The sequence below is a fragment of the Pleurodeles waltl genome, chromosome 9 (assembly GCF_031143425.1).
Source record: "Pleurodeles waltl isolate 20211129_DDA chromosome 9, aPleWal1.hap1.20221129, whole genome shotgun sequence".
Classification (NCBI taxonomy): Eukaryota; Metazoa; Chordata; class Amphibia; order Caudata; family Salamandridae; genus Pleurodeles; species Pleurodeles waltl.
In genome coordinates, this window is record NC_090448.1 from 159,293,055 (window position 1) to 159,307,539 (window position 14,485).

General features: G+C 46.3%; 1 protein-coding gene across 6 annotated transcripts in view; it reads left to right on the plus strand.

Annotated features, from left to right (window-relative positions):
- SLMAP (sarcolemma associated protein) overlaps positions 1–14,485 on the plus strand; it is a 793,819-nt gene that overhangs the window by 424,852 nt on the left and 354,482 nt on the right. For all 6 annotated transcript variants that reach the window (XM_069206475.1, XM_069206474.1, XM_069206478.1 and 3 more), the window contains one exon: positions 3,202–3,261. In XM_069206475.1, coding sequence (XP_069062576.1) covers positions 3,202–3,261 — 60 coding nt within the window. The remainder of the gene's footprint in view (positions 1–3,201; positions 3,262–14,485) is intronic.

The following is a 14,485-nucleotide window of genomic DNA, read 5'->3' on the forward strand; positions in this document are numbered from 1 at the left end:
TGATGTCTAGGCCCAGCCCACAGCAGAGGGGCCTTAGCTATCGGCAGCAGCAAATTAGAGTTTAGTTGTTATCACTTCCATCAGGGAGTGAATCGCCCGCCCCCTCCTCCAGGGCACAACCCGGAGGCGCCCTCTTGGGAATAGACCTAAAATACTTGTCCACCAGCTTTGGGTCAGTAAAAAAAAAAAGCAACTTGTCCTTGTGTAACACCCGTAACTTGGCAGGGTAAATTAAAGAAAACTTAGCATCCGTCTGGCTTAGGGTACGCCTGACCAGGAGAAACGCCCGGCACGCAGCCTGTACACCAAGCGTGTAGTCCAGAAAAATGTTGAGCTCATTATTGTTGTTATAAATCACTGGACGCCGCTCCTGAGCCAGCCGAAATATGGCATCCCTGTCTCGATAGTTAAATAAACGCACAATGACCAGCCGTGCCGGTGCCCCCGGAGGAGGTTGGGGGCCAAGCGATCGAGGCACCCGCTCCACCACCAGCACCTGAGAGAGCTCGCCCGGGAAACATAGTCTCCACATAGTCTTCCATATGTCCCATGGCTGTCGACTCAGGTAGACCCAAAATGCAACCATTTTTGCGGCAGCCTCGGGCCTCAAGATCTTAGTTTTTATTACGAATGAGCTCTAACACGCGTTCCATCCTCAACAACTTCTCTCCATCCTCCCGGCGGTTGACTTCCAAATCCGACGTCCGAGACTCCACATGGTCAAGACGGGTGACATGTCCATCCACCCTTGCCTTTAGGTGATCAATCTGTGCAGTCAGGTGGTCCAGCTTCCCATCAGTGCTGGCCAGGGTATGTTTAAGATCTGAGAACATAGCCTTCACAGTGGATGATTGCATGTCCTCTTCTTGAGGAAGGTCATCCATCGACCTACTCGCCTGGCTACTTTTCTTTTTGCCCTTGAACGTCAGCTTGGGTTGTTTCTGATCAGCCTTCCCCATGTCTGGACACAGACACCACCACTCACCGGTGGTCGCCGCAAGCGTCGCCTGCCCAAGTGGTCACACTGGACAAAAGAGTCTCACCCGCCGCCCTGCCAGTCCAAGTGTCCTGCACCAACACCGGCAAGCGTCAAGTAGAGCCAGTTCAGCGTGCCAGATAGGGCCCAGCTGCCAAGGCATAAGTGTGATGTTCAGGAAAGCCAAACATTGTCTCGGATCCCCCACAGCAGACAACAGTGCCAGGGGCCACAATATGCGAGGCCCACCTTCATGCTCCAAGCCGCAAGACCGATCGTCACGCTCAAGGGCAGCACCAACGAAAAACCAGAGCATGAGCAGGGCCAACGCTCAGCTGCTTCCCAGTGCCCAGGGCCAAACACGGCAGCCGGGCAACTCCAGGCGCCTACTTCACCTGGCAAGCCCAGGTGCTCCACCCGCGCCACCAGCCGTGGTGTCCGTGGGGCCCACAGGCCGATCCAGCCGTTGACCGAGTCCTGTGAGCCGTCCACCTGATAAGGTCCAGTTCGGCCCCAGATGCAAGCCGCAGCGTCCCAGGCTCCCCAGTGTGGGGAGCAGAAAGGGGCCGAACAGCATCAGCCAGCCGCGGGAGCGCCAAGATCCAGGCCGTCTCCACAGTACAGCAGTGAGGCGGGCACCAGGCCTAGCACCGCCCGACTCACCACGCTGCAGCTGCCGGTCCCGCAAGGGAATCCCCCACGCTCCAGGCACCCCCCTGCCCCCCTCAAAGCCACACCTCGTCCCCCCACATCGAGGGGAGCCCAAGCCAGCGCCCGGCAGCCAAACCTGGAGGGAGAAATGGCAGGATAAAATCCCCTGCTGCAGAGCCTCACGGAGTGGCAGCCATTAGCAGGAAGGCCAAGCCACGCCCCCAGCAGCTTCCTCTGTGACAGCAATGCTGGCTCTCTCAGAAGGCAGGGAGCTGGCTGGGACCCTGGGTGTCCTTGAGGCTACCCCTGCAGTCCCATTGCCTACTGGGTGCCTCAGAAGCCACCCAGTAGAGATGGTCGGGTCCAGGGGGATGGGGCCCCCAGGGACAAAATTGGCCCATGGAGGAGGGCGTGGCCGAGATCTGCTGGGGGAGAGAGGTGGCACCCCCCTCCTCTGTTTATTGAAGCGAGACCCCGGGGATAGGGCCCCGCCCGCCAGAGATCAGCCTAGGGAGGGGGCTGTGCAGCCCCCCACCTTCGTTTATTGAATGCCAGGCATGGGCGATGAAGTCCCCAGGGACCAGATCGCCCCGGTGAGGGGGGCTGCGTGACCCCCCTAGCCCTCCAAAGGAATTATAGTGGGCCCCGGGGACAAAATTGGCTGGGGTGGGGTGTTGTGCAGCCTCCCAACCCCATGATGCACATTTAACCTACGTGGTAGCACTTAGTAACCAGTAGAAAGTGCTCCAGTTGGATAGGCATTTTGTATAAATTGTGAACTCATTTGCATAAATGACCAGGTAAGCTTCCTTTGTAGCCATGATGCTCATTTCACAGAAATTAAATATCAACAGGAAGCACTTAAATATATGAATGTAGCAGGTGTCCCAGTTGAAGCTCCACTTCTGGAAAGGACTCACCCTGTTTACGACACCCTGAACATATTTACCACATTGAATTAACAGCCACCAGCATTTTGGAAACTGAATTGTTTGTAAGGTTCAGTACCATGTGTTGTTTACACTTTCATAAACTAGTTAAAGTTGCATTTAGCAGTTGAGTCGTGCTAATACATTTGTTTAATCAAAGAGGACAACGTGCTAATTGCAAAAATTGTAATGTGGGTAATACAAGTCGCATGTATTGTTCGACAGATCTGCTGGAAAAGAAATCTATTTGTGTAAATGGAACAGTGATATATTAAATGTTTGCATCAAATTGCTCTGTCGAATGTGTAATTGTTAACTCAGACAGTCCCTGTGGACCCAGACCCTCGTTTACAGATGTATTCATTTCCAGAGTACACAGCAACATATTTTCCATTAACACAGGGGTGTTGTAGAAAAAAAGATTATAATACTTTACATTTCTGATGTGTAAGTGCAGCGTATAGTCAGAGAGCCAACAGTTCTGCACTGCTGTAATAACTGTGTGAGTCATTGCTGGGTAGGGAAGGTGGAGGTGGTGTGAGAGCGATGAATATGGTCATGGAATGAGGAGCACATAGGAGGCTGGTGAAGGCAATGCTTGTTACATCTGATCACCTGATTGTAACTTGTTCTTTTATTTGGCAGACAAGTTAATAGACGATGGATCTGTAACCAGAGCAGTAGACGGAGCTAAACACTTGAAAGGTAAGCTGCAGGCCTTGCAGGGGTTGTGTTTTTTCTGTTTTAATATACAACATGGTGACATTGTATATGTTGCAGTCGCTAACGCATCACAATTAGCTACTTTATGTAGAGATCTTCCTTGTTGTAGTGTGGGATTAATTTTATATCACAGTTATCAGTCATCCTCATAAATACACACTTGCAGTTTAAAGTGACACATTTGTAATTAACTAGAAAGTGGGGAGCAGTTTCCTTAAGATATCACTTTCAGTAAGAAAGATGGACAAGTAAGCTAAAACAGTTTATCCAGATAGAAAACTGTGAATGGTGGCTGGACCATGTAGCCTGGTGTTTATTGACTACACAAGCAAAGTTGATGCCTCTAAAAAGATGGCTAAGTCTACCTGTAGATTCCTCCCCTTGTGACTTCTGTGAAGCTCCATGCTGGATCTAAAACTGGAAATAGCTCTCCTGTGCCAGTAGGTGGCATGCCTCCACACTTAAACCTTCCTGGACGTGACATCACTGAGCTCTATGTAGCGCCACCTGGGACACTAATGTTACCTCTTTTTTTATGTGCTCTTGGACTCAGATTCAAAATGCTCTTATGTAGAAAAGTTCTCTCTTTGCCATTTGCAGTTTTTTGTGTGTTTTCATTGCGGCTGTGTTAAGCTCTGTTGTGGTCATTTTGCTTGTCCTCTTTTCTTGTTCACTCTTCCAGATCTCTGTGGGATGGTTCTCTGTTTCTACATGGCTACTGTTCTTCCAGGTCTGGCCTCAGAGATCCTGAGGATGCATTTCCCCCTGTCAGGTCCTTCTTCATGTGACCTATTAAGGTCATTGTGCTTGAAGGGGTGTTTGTCCTCATTTGGAGTCATTCTTGTTCATGGGTAGGTCTTTCACTGACCCAATTCATTCCCCAACTTAGATCTTGACACTGTTTTTGTTGCTGGCTACTATTCAGGTCTGAAGAAAGCTGGTCTGCGCTCTCAATGAATTGATCACTTGTCAGTATCGTCTGGCTCCAGATGGGCCAGTCTTCTTGTGTACTGTGCTTATGGCTGATAATCATGCACAGCCTTTCTTGGTTTATGGGTTTTGTGACTCCTCTTTTTCTTCTGTGTGTTCTCAACAGATGGCAGAGTGGCAGCATGATGATAAGAGCCCCCCTTAAAAAAGGTATTTTTTCTGGAGGTCCTGGCTCTCCGTTCTTGTATAGGCATAGGTTTGTTGGCCCATTACTTCAGTGGCCTTTGGAAGATTACACAGAAAATGTGAGTGGGTCCTTTGCAGAGGTGATTTACAGCTTGTTTGGGCCATCAAACAGCTTCCTCATTTGGGCCTTGATTCGATGAGCAGTAACCTGGTGCATGGACTCTTCCATATCCATGTGTTATCATCCATATTTGTGCCACTCAGGCCTTTAGGGAAGGCATAGATTTCATTGTTGGACTTTCCATTTAATGGTTATTTAATTCTTTGGGGAAAGGTCTGCTTCGGCCATTCACATGTTTGCAAAGGGAGTGCCTCTCTCCATTTTGGTGGCTGGGTGGGGGCAGGGGGCATGGGTCCTTCTAATTGCCAGCACTTGGGCATCTCTGCCTTTCTTATGGTTGCTCGAGGGCCCAGGTCTACAGGATATGTTGGTCTCTTGAGCAGGTCTGGTTTCATGCTTCAACATCATCAAATACATTACAATAGCAGTGGTTCAGTGATCACTCCACTGCTACATATTACTGTACCCGGTTAGTAATTATTACAACGCACCGTAATGGGAGATTGTGCTACCATGCTAAACGTAAACCCTGCTAGCAAAGGATAAATATAAAGCTTTTGGCGTAGAGTTGTCACTTTTAATAACGGTGTATGTGAGAACATACTTGTGTTTGTGCACTGGTGTATGTGAAAAACATAAATGTGTCCTTGCAGTAAGTGGTGCTTTTAGAAGTGAATATGCTACAACTGCTAAAACCAAAAATGGAATTCAGCTGCCATGGAAGCATCTGATTGGGCCTTGCTTGTCCATGTCTTCTGGTGCATTTGTGCCTCTTTGTTTTCATTCTGCATATCCATAATATCTGCAATCCTCTCAGAATCAAATACCTTTTTAAGTGGTGTGTTTAGTACCTCTTCTATGAATGCCATCTTCTGTGATGGTGCTAGGTAAGGCTTGTCTGTTTTACTGTTGGGCTGCCTGTTCTCACATGGTTTGGTGTACTTGCTTGTCTTTTTAGTCCTTTGAGCTGAGGCCTCACTGGTTCTAACTTAGTGTAGGTGTTTTAGTTCCTGCCTTGTATGAGGGTCTGTGTTTGGCTGAACTTATGTCCCCGGCTCATGCCTAGCCCAGCCTGCGTCATATATCTCAATATGTCATGTATCTCAGTTCTGCACAGGTCATTCAGCAAATGTTTTGTGTCTGCTGTCAACCTTATTTACTTAACTGTTCAGTTTGGGCTTGTTTGTCCTGCTTGATTTAGACTTCTGTGCCCAATTCGGTCTGCACAATTTAGCCTGTTCTGGGAAGCTGCATTTTCTTTTACTAGACCTCAGTCAGTGGATGTGCCCTTTCTTGGGTCCAGCATGCTTCCAGGAGTTTCCCTCTTAGTTCTCTGAAATCCAGCTTTCTGTGGTGGGGAAATCACCAGTTCACTGCCAAACTATTTGATTTCTGACTGAGAGTGACAATACATTTAGAATTTTCACCGTGACTGTTGCTTGTATTACTTAATAGCTTCATGATATATTCACATACAATTATATTCATTACTATTCACATAGCTGTATTACAACTCATTGTGAACTGCTGTTCTTAAATGGCACACCTCCAGAACAAAAGACCACAAGAATATGTTCACATGTGAATAAACATCATCTTTTGTCCCAGCTGAGCCAGAAGTGCTTCCCCATGATGTAAGCTCAGAAAGACCCTCTTCTGTCAAGCAGAGGGTAATCTGATGTGAAAACTTATGTTCGATGGCATATGTTGCTGCAGATACACATGTTTGGCACAGTCCGCTGCCTGGTGTTGGGCTCGGAGTATTACAAGTTGTTTTTCTTCGAAGAAGTCTTTTTGGTCACGGGACCGAAGGACTCCTCCCTCTTTGGCTCCATTGCGCATGGGCGTCGACTCCATCTTAGATTGTTTTTTTTCCGCTGTCGGGTTCGGACGTATTCCTTTTCGCTCCGTGTTTCGGTTCGGAAAGTTAGTCAGAATCTCGGAAGAAAGCGTCGGTATTGTTCCGTTCGGTATCGGGATAGTTAGGTACATCGACACCGATCATCGGAAGACTTTGGCGCAGTTTCGATCCCCCATCGGGGCCTGGTCGGCCCGACCGCGTGCGACATCGAAGCCGATGGAACGGACCCCGTTTCGTTTCTGCCCAAAATGTCACAGTAAGTATCCTTATACAGATCAGCACTTGGTCTGTAACTTGTGCTTGTCCCCCGAGCACAAGGAGGATACCTGTGAAGCCTGTCGAGCCTTCCGGTCCAGAAAAACACTCCGGGACCGAAGAGCCAGGCGTCACCAAATGGCGTCCACGTCGACAAAACAACGTTTCGACGACGAAGAGGAAACATTCTCGGTTCCGGAATCAGAATCCAGAGACTCCGACGTCGAACAACAGCAACAAACTGTGAGTAAGACGCCGAAAAGTAAATCCATCGACAAACCGAAAGCCCAGGGGACGCCACTGCCAACAGGCCATGGCTCGACCCATAAATCAGGCGACCCGTCGAAGGGGCCGAAAAAGGGCACGCCCATAGCGAAGACACCCGACTCCGGTCGAGGGACCGCCATGGAGCAACCTCGGAGCCGAGAAAGCGGCTCCGAGAGACAAAAACAAGATACCAGCACCGAAAAACATCGGCACCGAGAATCCATGCCGAAAGGAACAAAAATTCTGTCGGTGCCGAAACCGAAAAAAGATTCTCTCTCGGCGCCGAAAAATACCACACCTTCATCCTACTCAGAGGAACAAGGACTAAGTGGCCAAATGCACAAATTTGGACAAGAGCTCCAAAGTGTAGAATCGGACTACACACAAAAGAGACTGTGCATCCAGCAAGATACAGGGAAGATATCAACCCTTCCCCCAATCATGAGGAAAAGAAGGATCGGACTTCCAAAGGATGACACACAACCACAAGCCAAAGTGGTTAAAAAAGTCACGCCTCCGCCCTCTCCTCCACAGGCATCGCCGGCACAAACACCGCCACAAATGCACTCACCAGCGCAAACTACCATAAGTCATGACGATCAGGATCAAGACGCCTGGGACCTGTATGACACCCCAGTGCCGGACAATGATCCCGAGTCATACCCCACAAAGCCGTCACCGCCAGAGGACAGTACCTCATACTCGCAACTGGTGGCTAGGGCTGCAGACTTCCACAATGTCCAACTGCATTCCGATCCTATAGAGGATGATTTCTTATTTAACACCCTCTCGGCTACACATAGCCAATATCAATGTCTCCCAATGCTACCAGGGATGTTACGGCACGCGAAACAAATTTTTGAGGAGCCCGTAAAATCAAGAGCCATCACCCCAAGGGTGGATAAGAAATACAAACCACCACCCACAGACCCAGTGTTTATTACTTCGCAGTTACCACCCGACTCTGTGGTAGTAGGGGCAGCTCGCAAAAGAGCAAATTCACATACATCTGGCGACGCCCCACCTCCGGACAAAGAAAGCCGAAAATTTGACGCGGCAGGGAAAAGAGTGGCGTCACAGGCAGCCAACCAGTGGCGCATCGCAAATTCACAAGCGCTGCTGGCCAGATATGACCGCGCACACTGGGACGAGATGCAACTTCTCGTAGACCATCTTCCCCAGGAATACCAAAAAAGGGCGCAGCAAATAGTGGAAGAGGGACAAACGATCTCAAACAATCAAATCCGCTCTTCACTAGACGCAGCCGATACTGCAGCAAGAACAGTCAACACTGCTGTCACCATAAGGAGACACGCTTGGTTACGCACTTCAGGCTTCAAACCTGAAATCCAGCAGGCTGTCCTTAATATGCCCTTCAACGAGAAACAACTGTTTGGCTCGGAAGTGGATACAGCCATTGAAAAACTTAAAAAGGACACAGACACGGCCAAAGCCATGGGCGCACTCTACTCCCCGCAGAGCAGAGGCTCTTTCAGAAAAACTCCATTTAGAGGGGGGTTTCGTGGCCAACCCACAGACACCACCAGCCAACAATCAAGAACCACACCATATCAGGGTTCCTTCCAAAGGGGTGGTTTCAGGGGATATCGGGGGGGTCAATTCCCAAGGAGTAGGGGAAGATTCCAGACTCCAAAAACACCTCCACCTAAACAGTGACTTTCAAGTCACGCAACCCCTTCACTCAACACCAGTGGGGGGAAGACTAAGCCAATTCTACCAATCTTGGCAACAGATTACAACAGACAATTGGGTATTAGCAATAATCCAACATGGCTATTGCATAGAATTCCACAACTTCCCACCAAACATCCCCCCCAAAACACGCAAAATGTCACAACATCATTTAGAACTTTTAGGACTAGAAGTTCAAGCACTACTGCAAAAGGATGCAATAGAATTAGTACCAGTACAACAAAAAAACACAGGAGTTTACTCCCTGTACTTTCTAATCCCAAAAAGAGACGAAACATTGAGACCAATATTAGATCTCAGGACACTAAATACCTACATCATATCGGACCATTTTCACATGGTCACACTACAAGACATCATTCCACTGCTCAAACAGCAAGATTACATGACCACATTAGACCTAAAGGATGCGTACTTTCATATACCAATACACCCTTCTCACAGAAAGTACCTACGGTTCGTATTCAAAGGAATACATTACCAATTCAAGGTGTTGCCATTCGGAATAACAACTGCACCAAGAGTGTTCACAAAATGTCTAGCAGTAGTAGCAGCACACATCAGGAGACAACAGATACATGTGTTCCCTTACCTAGACGACTGGCTAATCAAAACCAACACAGTAAAAAAATGCGCAAACGACACCACCTTTGTCATACAAACCCTTCACAAACTGGGGTTTTCCATCAACTACACAAAATCACACCTAGAACCGTGTCAAACACAACAATATCTAGGAGCAACCATCAACACATCAAAAGGAATTGCCACTCCAAGTCCACAAAGAGTGCAGGCATTCCACAAGCTAATAAGTGCTATGTTTCCAAACCAAAAGATACAAGCAAAATTTGCGCTAAAACTTCTAGGCATGATGTCATCATGCATAGCCATTGTCCCAAACGCAAGACTACACATGCGACCCTTACAACAGTGTCTAGCATCACAATGGTCACAGGCACAGGGTCAACTTCAAAATCTGGTGTTGGTAGACCGCCAAACATACCTCTCGCTTCTATGGTGGAACAGCAAAAATTTAAACAAAGGGCGGACGTTTCAGGACCCAGTGCCTCAATACGTTATAACAACAGATGCTTCCATGACAGGGTGGGGAGCACACCTCAATCACCACAGCATTCAAGGACAATGGCATATACACGAAACAAAACTTCATATCAATTACCTAGAACTGTTGGCAGTATTTCTAGCGTTAAAAGCCTTCCAACCCATAATAACACACAAATACATTCTTGTCAAAACAGACAACATGACAACAATGTATTATCTAAACAAACAAGGAGGAACACACTCAACACAATTGTGCCTCCTAACACAAAAAATTTGGCAGTGGGCGATTCACAACAACATTCGCCTAATAGCACAATTTATTCCAGGAATACAAAACCAACTAGCAGACAACCTTTCGCGAGACCACCAACAAGTCCACGAATGGGAAATTCACCCCCAAGTTCTGAACAAGTACTTTCAAATTTGGGGAACACCCCAGATAGATTTGTTCGCAACAAGAGAAAACTCAAAATGCCAAAACTTCGCATCCAGGTACCCACACCGCGAATCACAAGGCAATGCTCTATGGATGAATTGGTCAGGGATATTTGCGTACGCTTTTCCCCCTCTCCCTCTCCTTCCATATCTAGTAAACAAGTTGAGTCAAAACCAACTCAAACTCATACTGATAGCACCCACATGGGCAAGACAACCTTGGTATACAACTCTACTAGACCTTTCACTAGTACCGCATGTCAAACTACCCAACAGGCCAGATCTGTTAACACAACACAAACAACAGATCAGACATCCAAACCCAGCATCATTGAATCTGGCAATTTGGCTCCTGAAATCCTAGAATTCGGACACTTGGACCTCACACAAGAATGCATGGAGGTCATAAAACAAGCTAGAAAACCTTCCACTAGACACTGCTATGCATCTAAGTGGAAAAGATTTGTTTACTACTGCCATGCCAATCAAATACAACCAGTACATGCCTCTACTAAAGACATAGTAGGATACTTACTACATTTGCAAAAAGCAAATCTCGCTTTTTCATCTATAAAAATACACCTCGCAGCTATATCTGCTTACCTACAAACTACTCATTCATCGTCTCTATTTAGAATACCAGTTATTAAAGCATTGATGGAAGGGCTAAAATGAATTATACCACCAAGAACACCACCAGTTCCTTCATGGAACCTTATCATCGTCTTAACAAGACTCATGGGTCCCCCTTTCGAACCCATGCATTCCTGTGAAATGCAATATCTAACCTGGAAGGTCGCATTTCTCATTGCAATCACATCCCTCAGAAGAGTAAGTGAAATACAGGCATTTACCATACAAGAACCATTTATTCAAATACACAACAATAAAATAGTTCTAAGAACAAATCCAAAATTTCTGCCAAAAGTAATCTCACCATTCCATTTAAATCAAACGGTAGAATTGCCAGTGTTCTTCCCACAACCAAATTCTGTGGCTGAAAGGGCACTACATACATTAGACATCAAAAGAGCACTAATGTATTACATTGACAGAACAAAGCTAATCAGGAAAACAAAACAACTGTTCATAGCTTTTCAAAAACCACACATAGGAAATCCAATCTCTAAACAAGGCATTGCTAGATGGATAGTCAGATGCATTCAAACATGCTATCTTAAAGCCAAAAGAGAATTGCCTATTACACCAAAGGCACACTCAACCAGAAAGAAAGGTGCTACAATGGCCTTTCTAGGAAACATTCCTATGAGCGAAATATGTAAGGCTGCAACCTGGTCTACGCCTCATACGTTTAATAAACACTACTGTGTAGACGTACTAAATGCACAACAAGCTACAGTGGGCCAAGCTGTACTAAGAACATTATTCCAAACTACTTCAACTCCTACAGGCTAAACCACCGCTTTTAGGGGAGGTAACTGCTTTATAGTCTATGCCAAACATGTGTATCTGCAGCAACATATGCCATCGAACTGAAAATGTCACTTACCCAGTGTACATCTGTTCGTGGCATTAGTCGCTGCAGATTCACATGTACCCTCCCACCTCCCCGGGAAGCCTGTAGCCGTTTAGAAGTAGATCATGAACCTTCAACATCTGAACATTTGTAAATAATTATTAGAAACTCTTATCATACATACATATTCACTCCATTGCATGGGCACTATTTATACCAAACAACTCCATCCTCACCCTCTGCGGGGAAAACAATCTAAGATGGAGTCGACGCCCATGCGCAATGGAGCCAAAGAGGGAGGAGTCCTTCGGTCCCGTGACCAAAAAGACTTCTTCGAAGAAAAACAACTTGTAATACTCCGAGCCCAACACCAGGCAGCGGACTGTGCCAAACATGTGAATCTGCAGCGACTAATGCCACGAACAGATGTACACTGGGTAAGTGACATTTTCATTTCTGCACACATTTCCCTCAAATTGTTGTTGCTGAGAATACTGGTAATTTGGAATAGGAAAAGTCATTCCAGTTACCATGTTAATCAACTTGGGATATGAACAGAAATACCACCTAAAATGTATTGATTTGAATCCTGTAATGCTGACCCAAAAATAGCCCTTTGAGATGAGTTGAAATAGTTCTGATATGAACTACTGTTGAGTTGTGTTTTGCAAATGCAATAAAGGACAGCCGCGTCAAACCCACATCATCTTAGTGAGGTGTCATGAAGTGATCCCATTGGATTTAACTGGCCGCAAGCTATTTCTGGATAAACAGGTATCAGCAGTTTCTAAATCTTGGCTTTTCCAATAAAACTGCTGGGGAGAGTAAAAACATTTCTCCCTTTTTCTCAATATGATTATGGTAATCAATGTGTTTATGCCACGATACACTGTTGTAATATTATCTGTTTAGGTCTGACCAAGTAAATCGACTTTATATTCAAAATGCCACAGCACATCTGACCTCTGGCCTGATCAAAATTGGATAGTTTTGGGCTCATTTCTGGCGATTCACTGACTAATGGCAGACAAACACATTTTATAGCAGTGTGCCTAATCCAGAGAATCTACCACACCAACCAAGCATATTACAATTCATACAATATAAATGAACCCACAGGTTGATGTCTTCTCAGTATTTCAAGATTCTTCATATTCTCCTGGGGTGGCAAATCATTCAGGATGATCAGAGCAAAATGGTAGACAAAATTGCCAGTATCCCTTAAAAATGAACTCCATCTGGGATTGTTCTGTGTGACAGGGGTGGCTCCTTTTGCTTCTGCAACTAGATGTATTTTGCCTGGCATTGCCCTTAGACCGCATAAAAGCTTCAACAGTGCAAAGAAACCTTTTTGTGTTATGTTTTGTGCTTTAGAAATGCACACTTCGATTACATTAAATATTAACAGTGGTTAAGGCCTCTAGTAGTGAAATAATATTTGCTTTTTTATATAGATAAAGGAAGCACATTGCTGCTTAGGAATGCCTCTAGTACCTGTTCCTTAAAATACAGGACAAAGTAATTTGTCTTTCTTCAATTTCCCTTCATACTCCTTTGTGAATATATTCAGAAATCTGGAAGGATCCATCAAATTGGTGACCCCTTTTTAGCTGTGCTTAATTTTCATTTGCAACAGTGACTCTGGAGAACTAGTTCCTTTTGGCTCATTATCAGTATCATAAAAACCTAGATTTTGGGTTAGTAATTTGTCATGGCACTTTAAAGGTTATATTATGACAACTTGCTTGTTGTCAGTTTTATGTGGTCGCCTCACCTCAGACTGTCTGCGTAGGAAGTTGGCTTTGTATGTACTATTTCAAAGTAAGAAATAGCATGCACAGAGACCAAGGGTTCCCCTTAGAGGTAAGATAGTGGCAAAAAGAGATAATTCTAATGCTCTATTTTGTGGTAGTGTGGTCGAGCAGTAGGCTTATCAGAGGGTAGTGTTAAGCATTTGTTGTACACACACAGGCAATAAATGAGGAATAGACACTCAAAGACAATTCCAGGCCAATAGGTTTTTATATAGAAAAATATATTATCTTAGTTTATTTTAAGAACCACAGGTTCAAGATTTACAAGTAATACTTCAAATGAAAGGTATTTCACTCACGTATCTTAGGAACTTTGAATCAACACAATATCATGTACAGTTTTGGCAAAAATGGCAATAAGCTATTTTAAAACTAGACACTGCAATTTTTAACAGTTCCTGGGGGAAGTAAGTATTGGTTAGTTTTGCGGGTAAGTAAAACACCTACAGGGTTCAAAGTTGGGTCCAAGGTAGCCCACCGTTGGGGGTTTAGGTCAACCCCAAAGTTACCACACCAGCAGCTCAGGGCCGGTCAGGTGCAGAGGTCAAAGTGGTGCCCAAAACGCATAGGCTTAAATGGAGAAGGGGGTGCCCCGGTTCCAGTCTGCCAGCAGGTAAGTACCCGCGACTTCGGAGGGCAGACCAGGGAGGTTTTGTAGGGCACCGGGGGGACACAAGTCAGCACAGAAAGTACACCCTCAGCGGCACAGGGGCGGCCGGGTGCAGAGTACAAACAGGCGTCAGGTTTGCAATGTAATCCAATGGGAGACCCAGGGGTCTCTTCAGCGAAGCAGGCAGGCAAGGGGGGGCTCCTCGGGGTAGCCACCACCTGGGCAAGGGAGAGGGCCACCTGGGGGTCGCTTCTACACTGGAGGTCAGATCCTTCAGGTCCTGGGGGCTGCGGGTGCAGTGTCTTTACCAGGCGTTGGGTTCTTTGAAGCAGGCAGTCGCGGTCAGGGGGAGCCTCTGGATTCCCTCTGCAGGCGTCGCTGTGGGGGAACAGGGGTGGTCAACTCTGGCTACTCACGGGCTCGCAGTCGCTGGGGAGTCCTCCCTGTAGTGTTGTTTCTCCGCTGGTCGAGC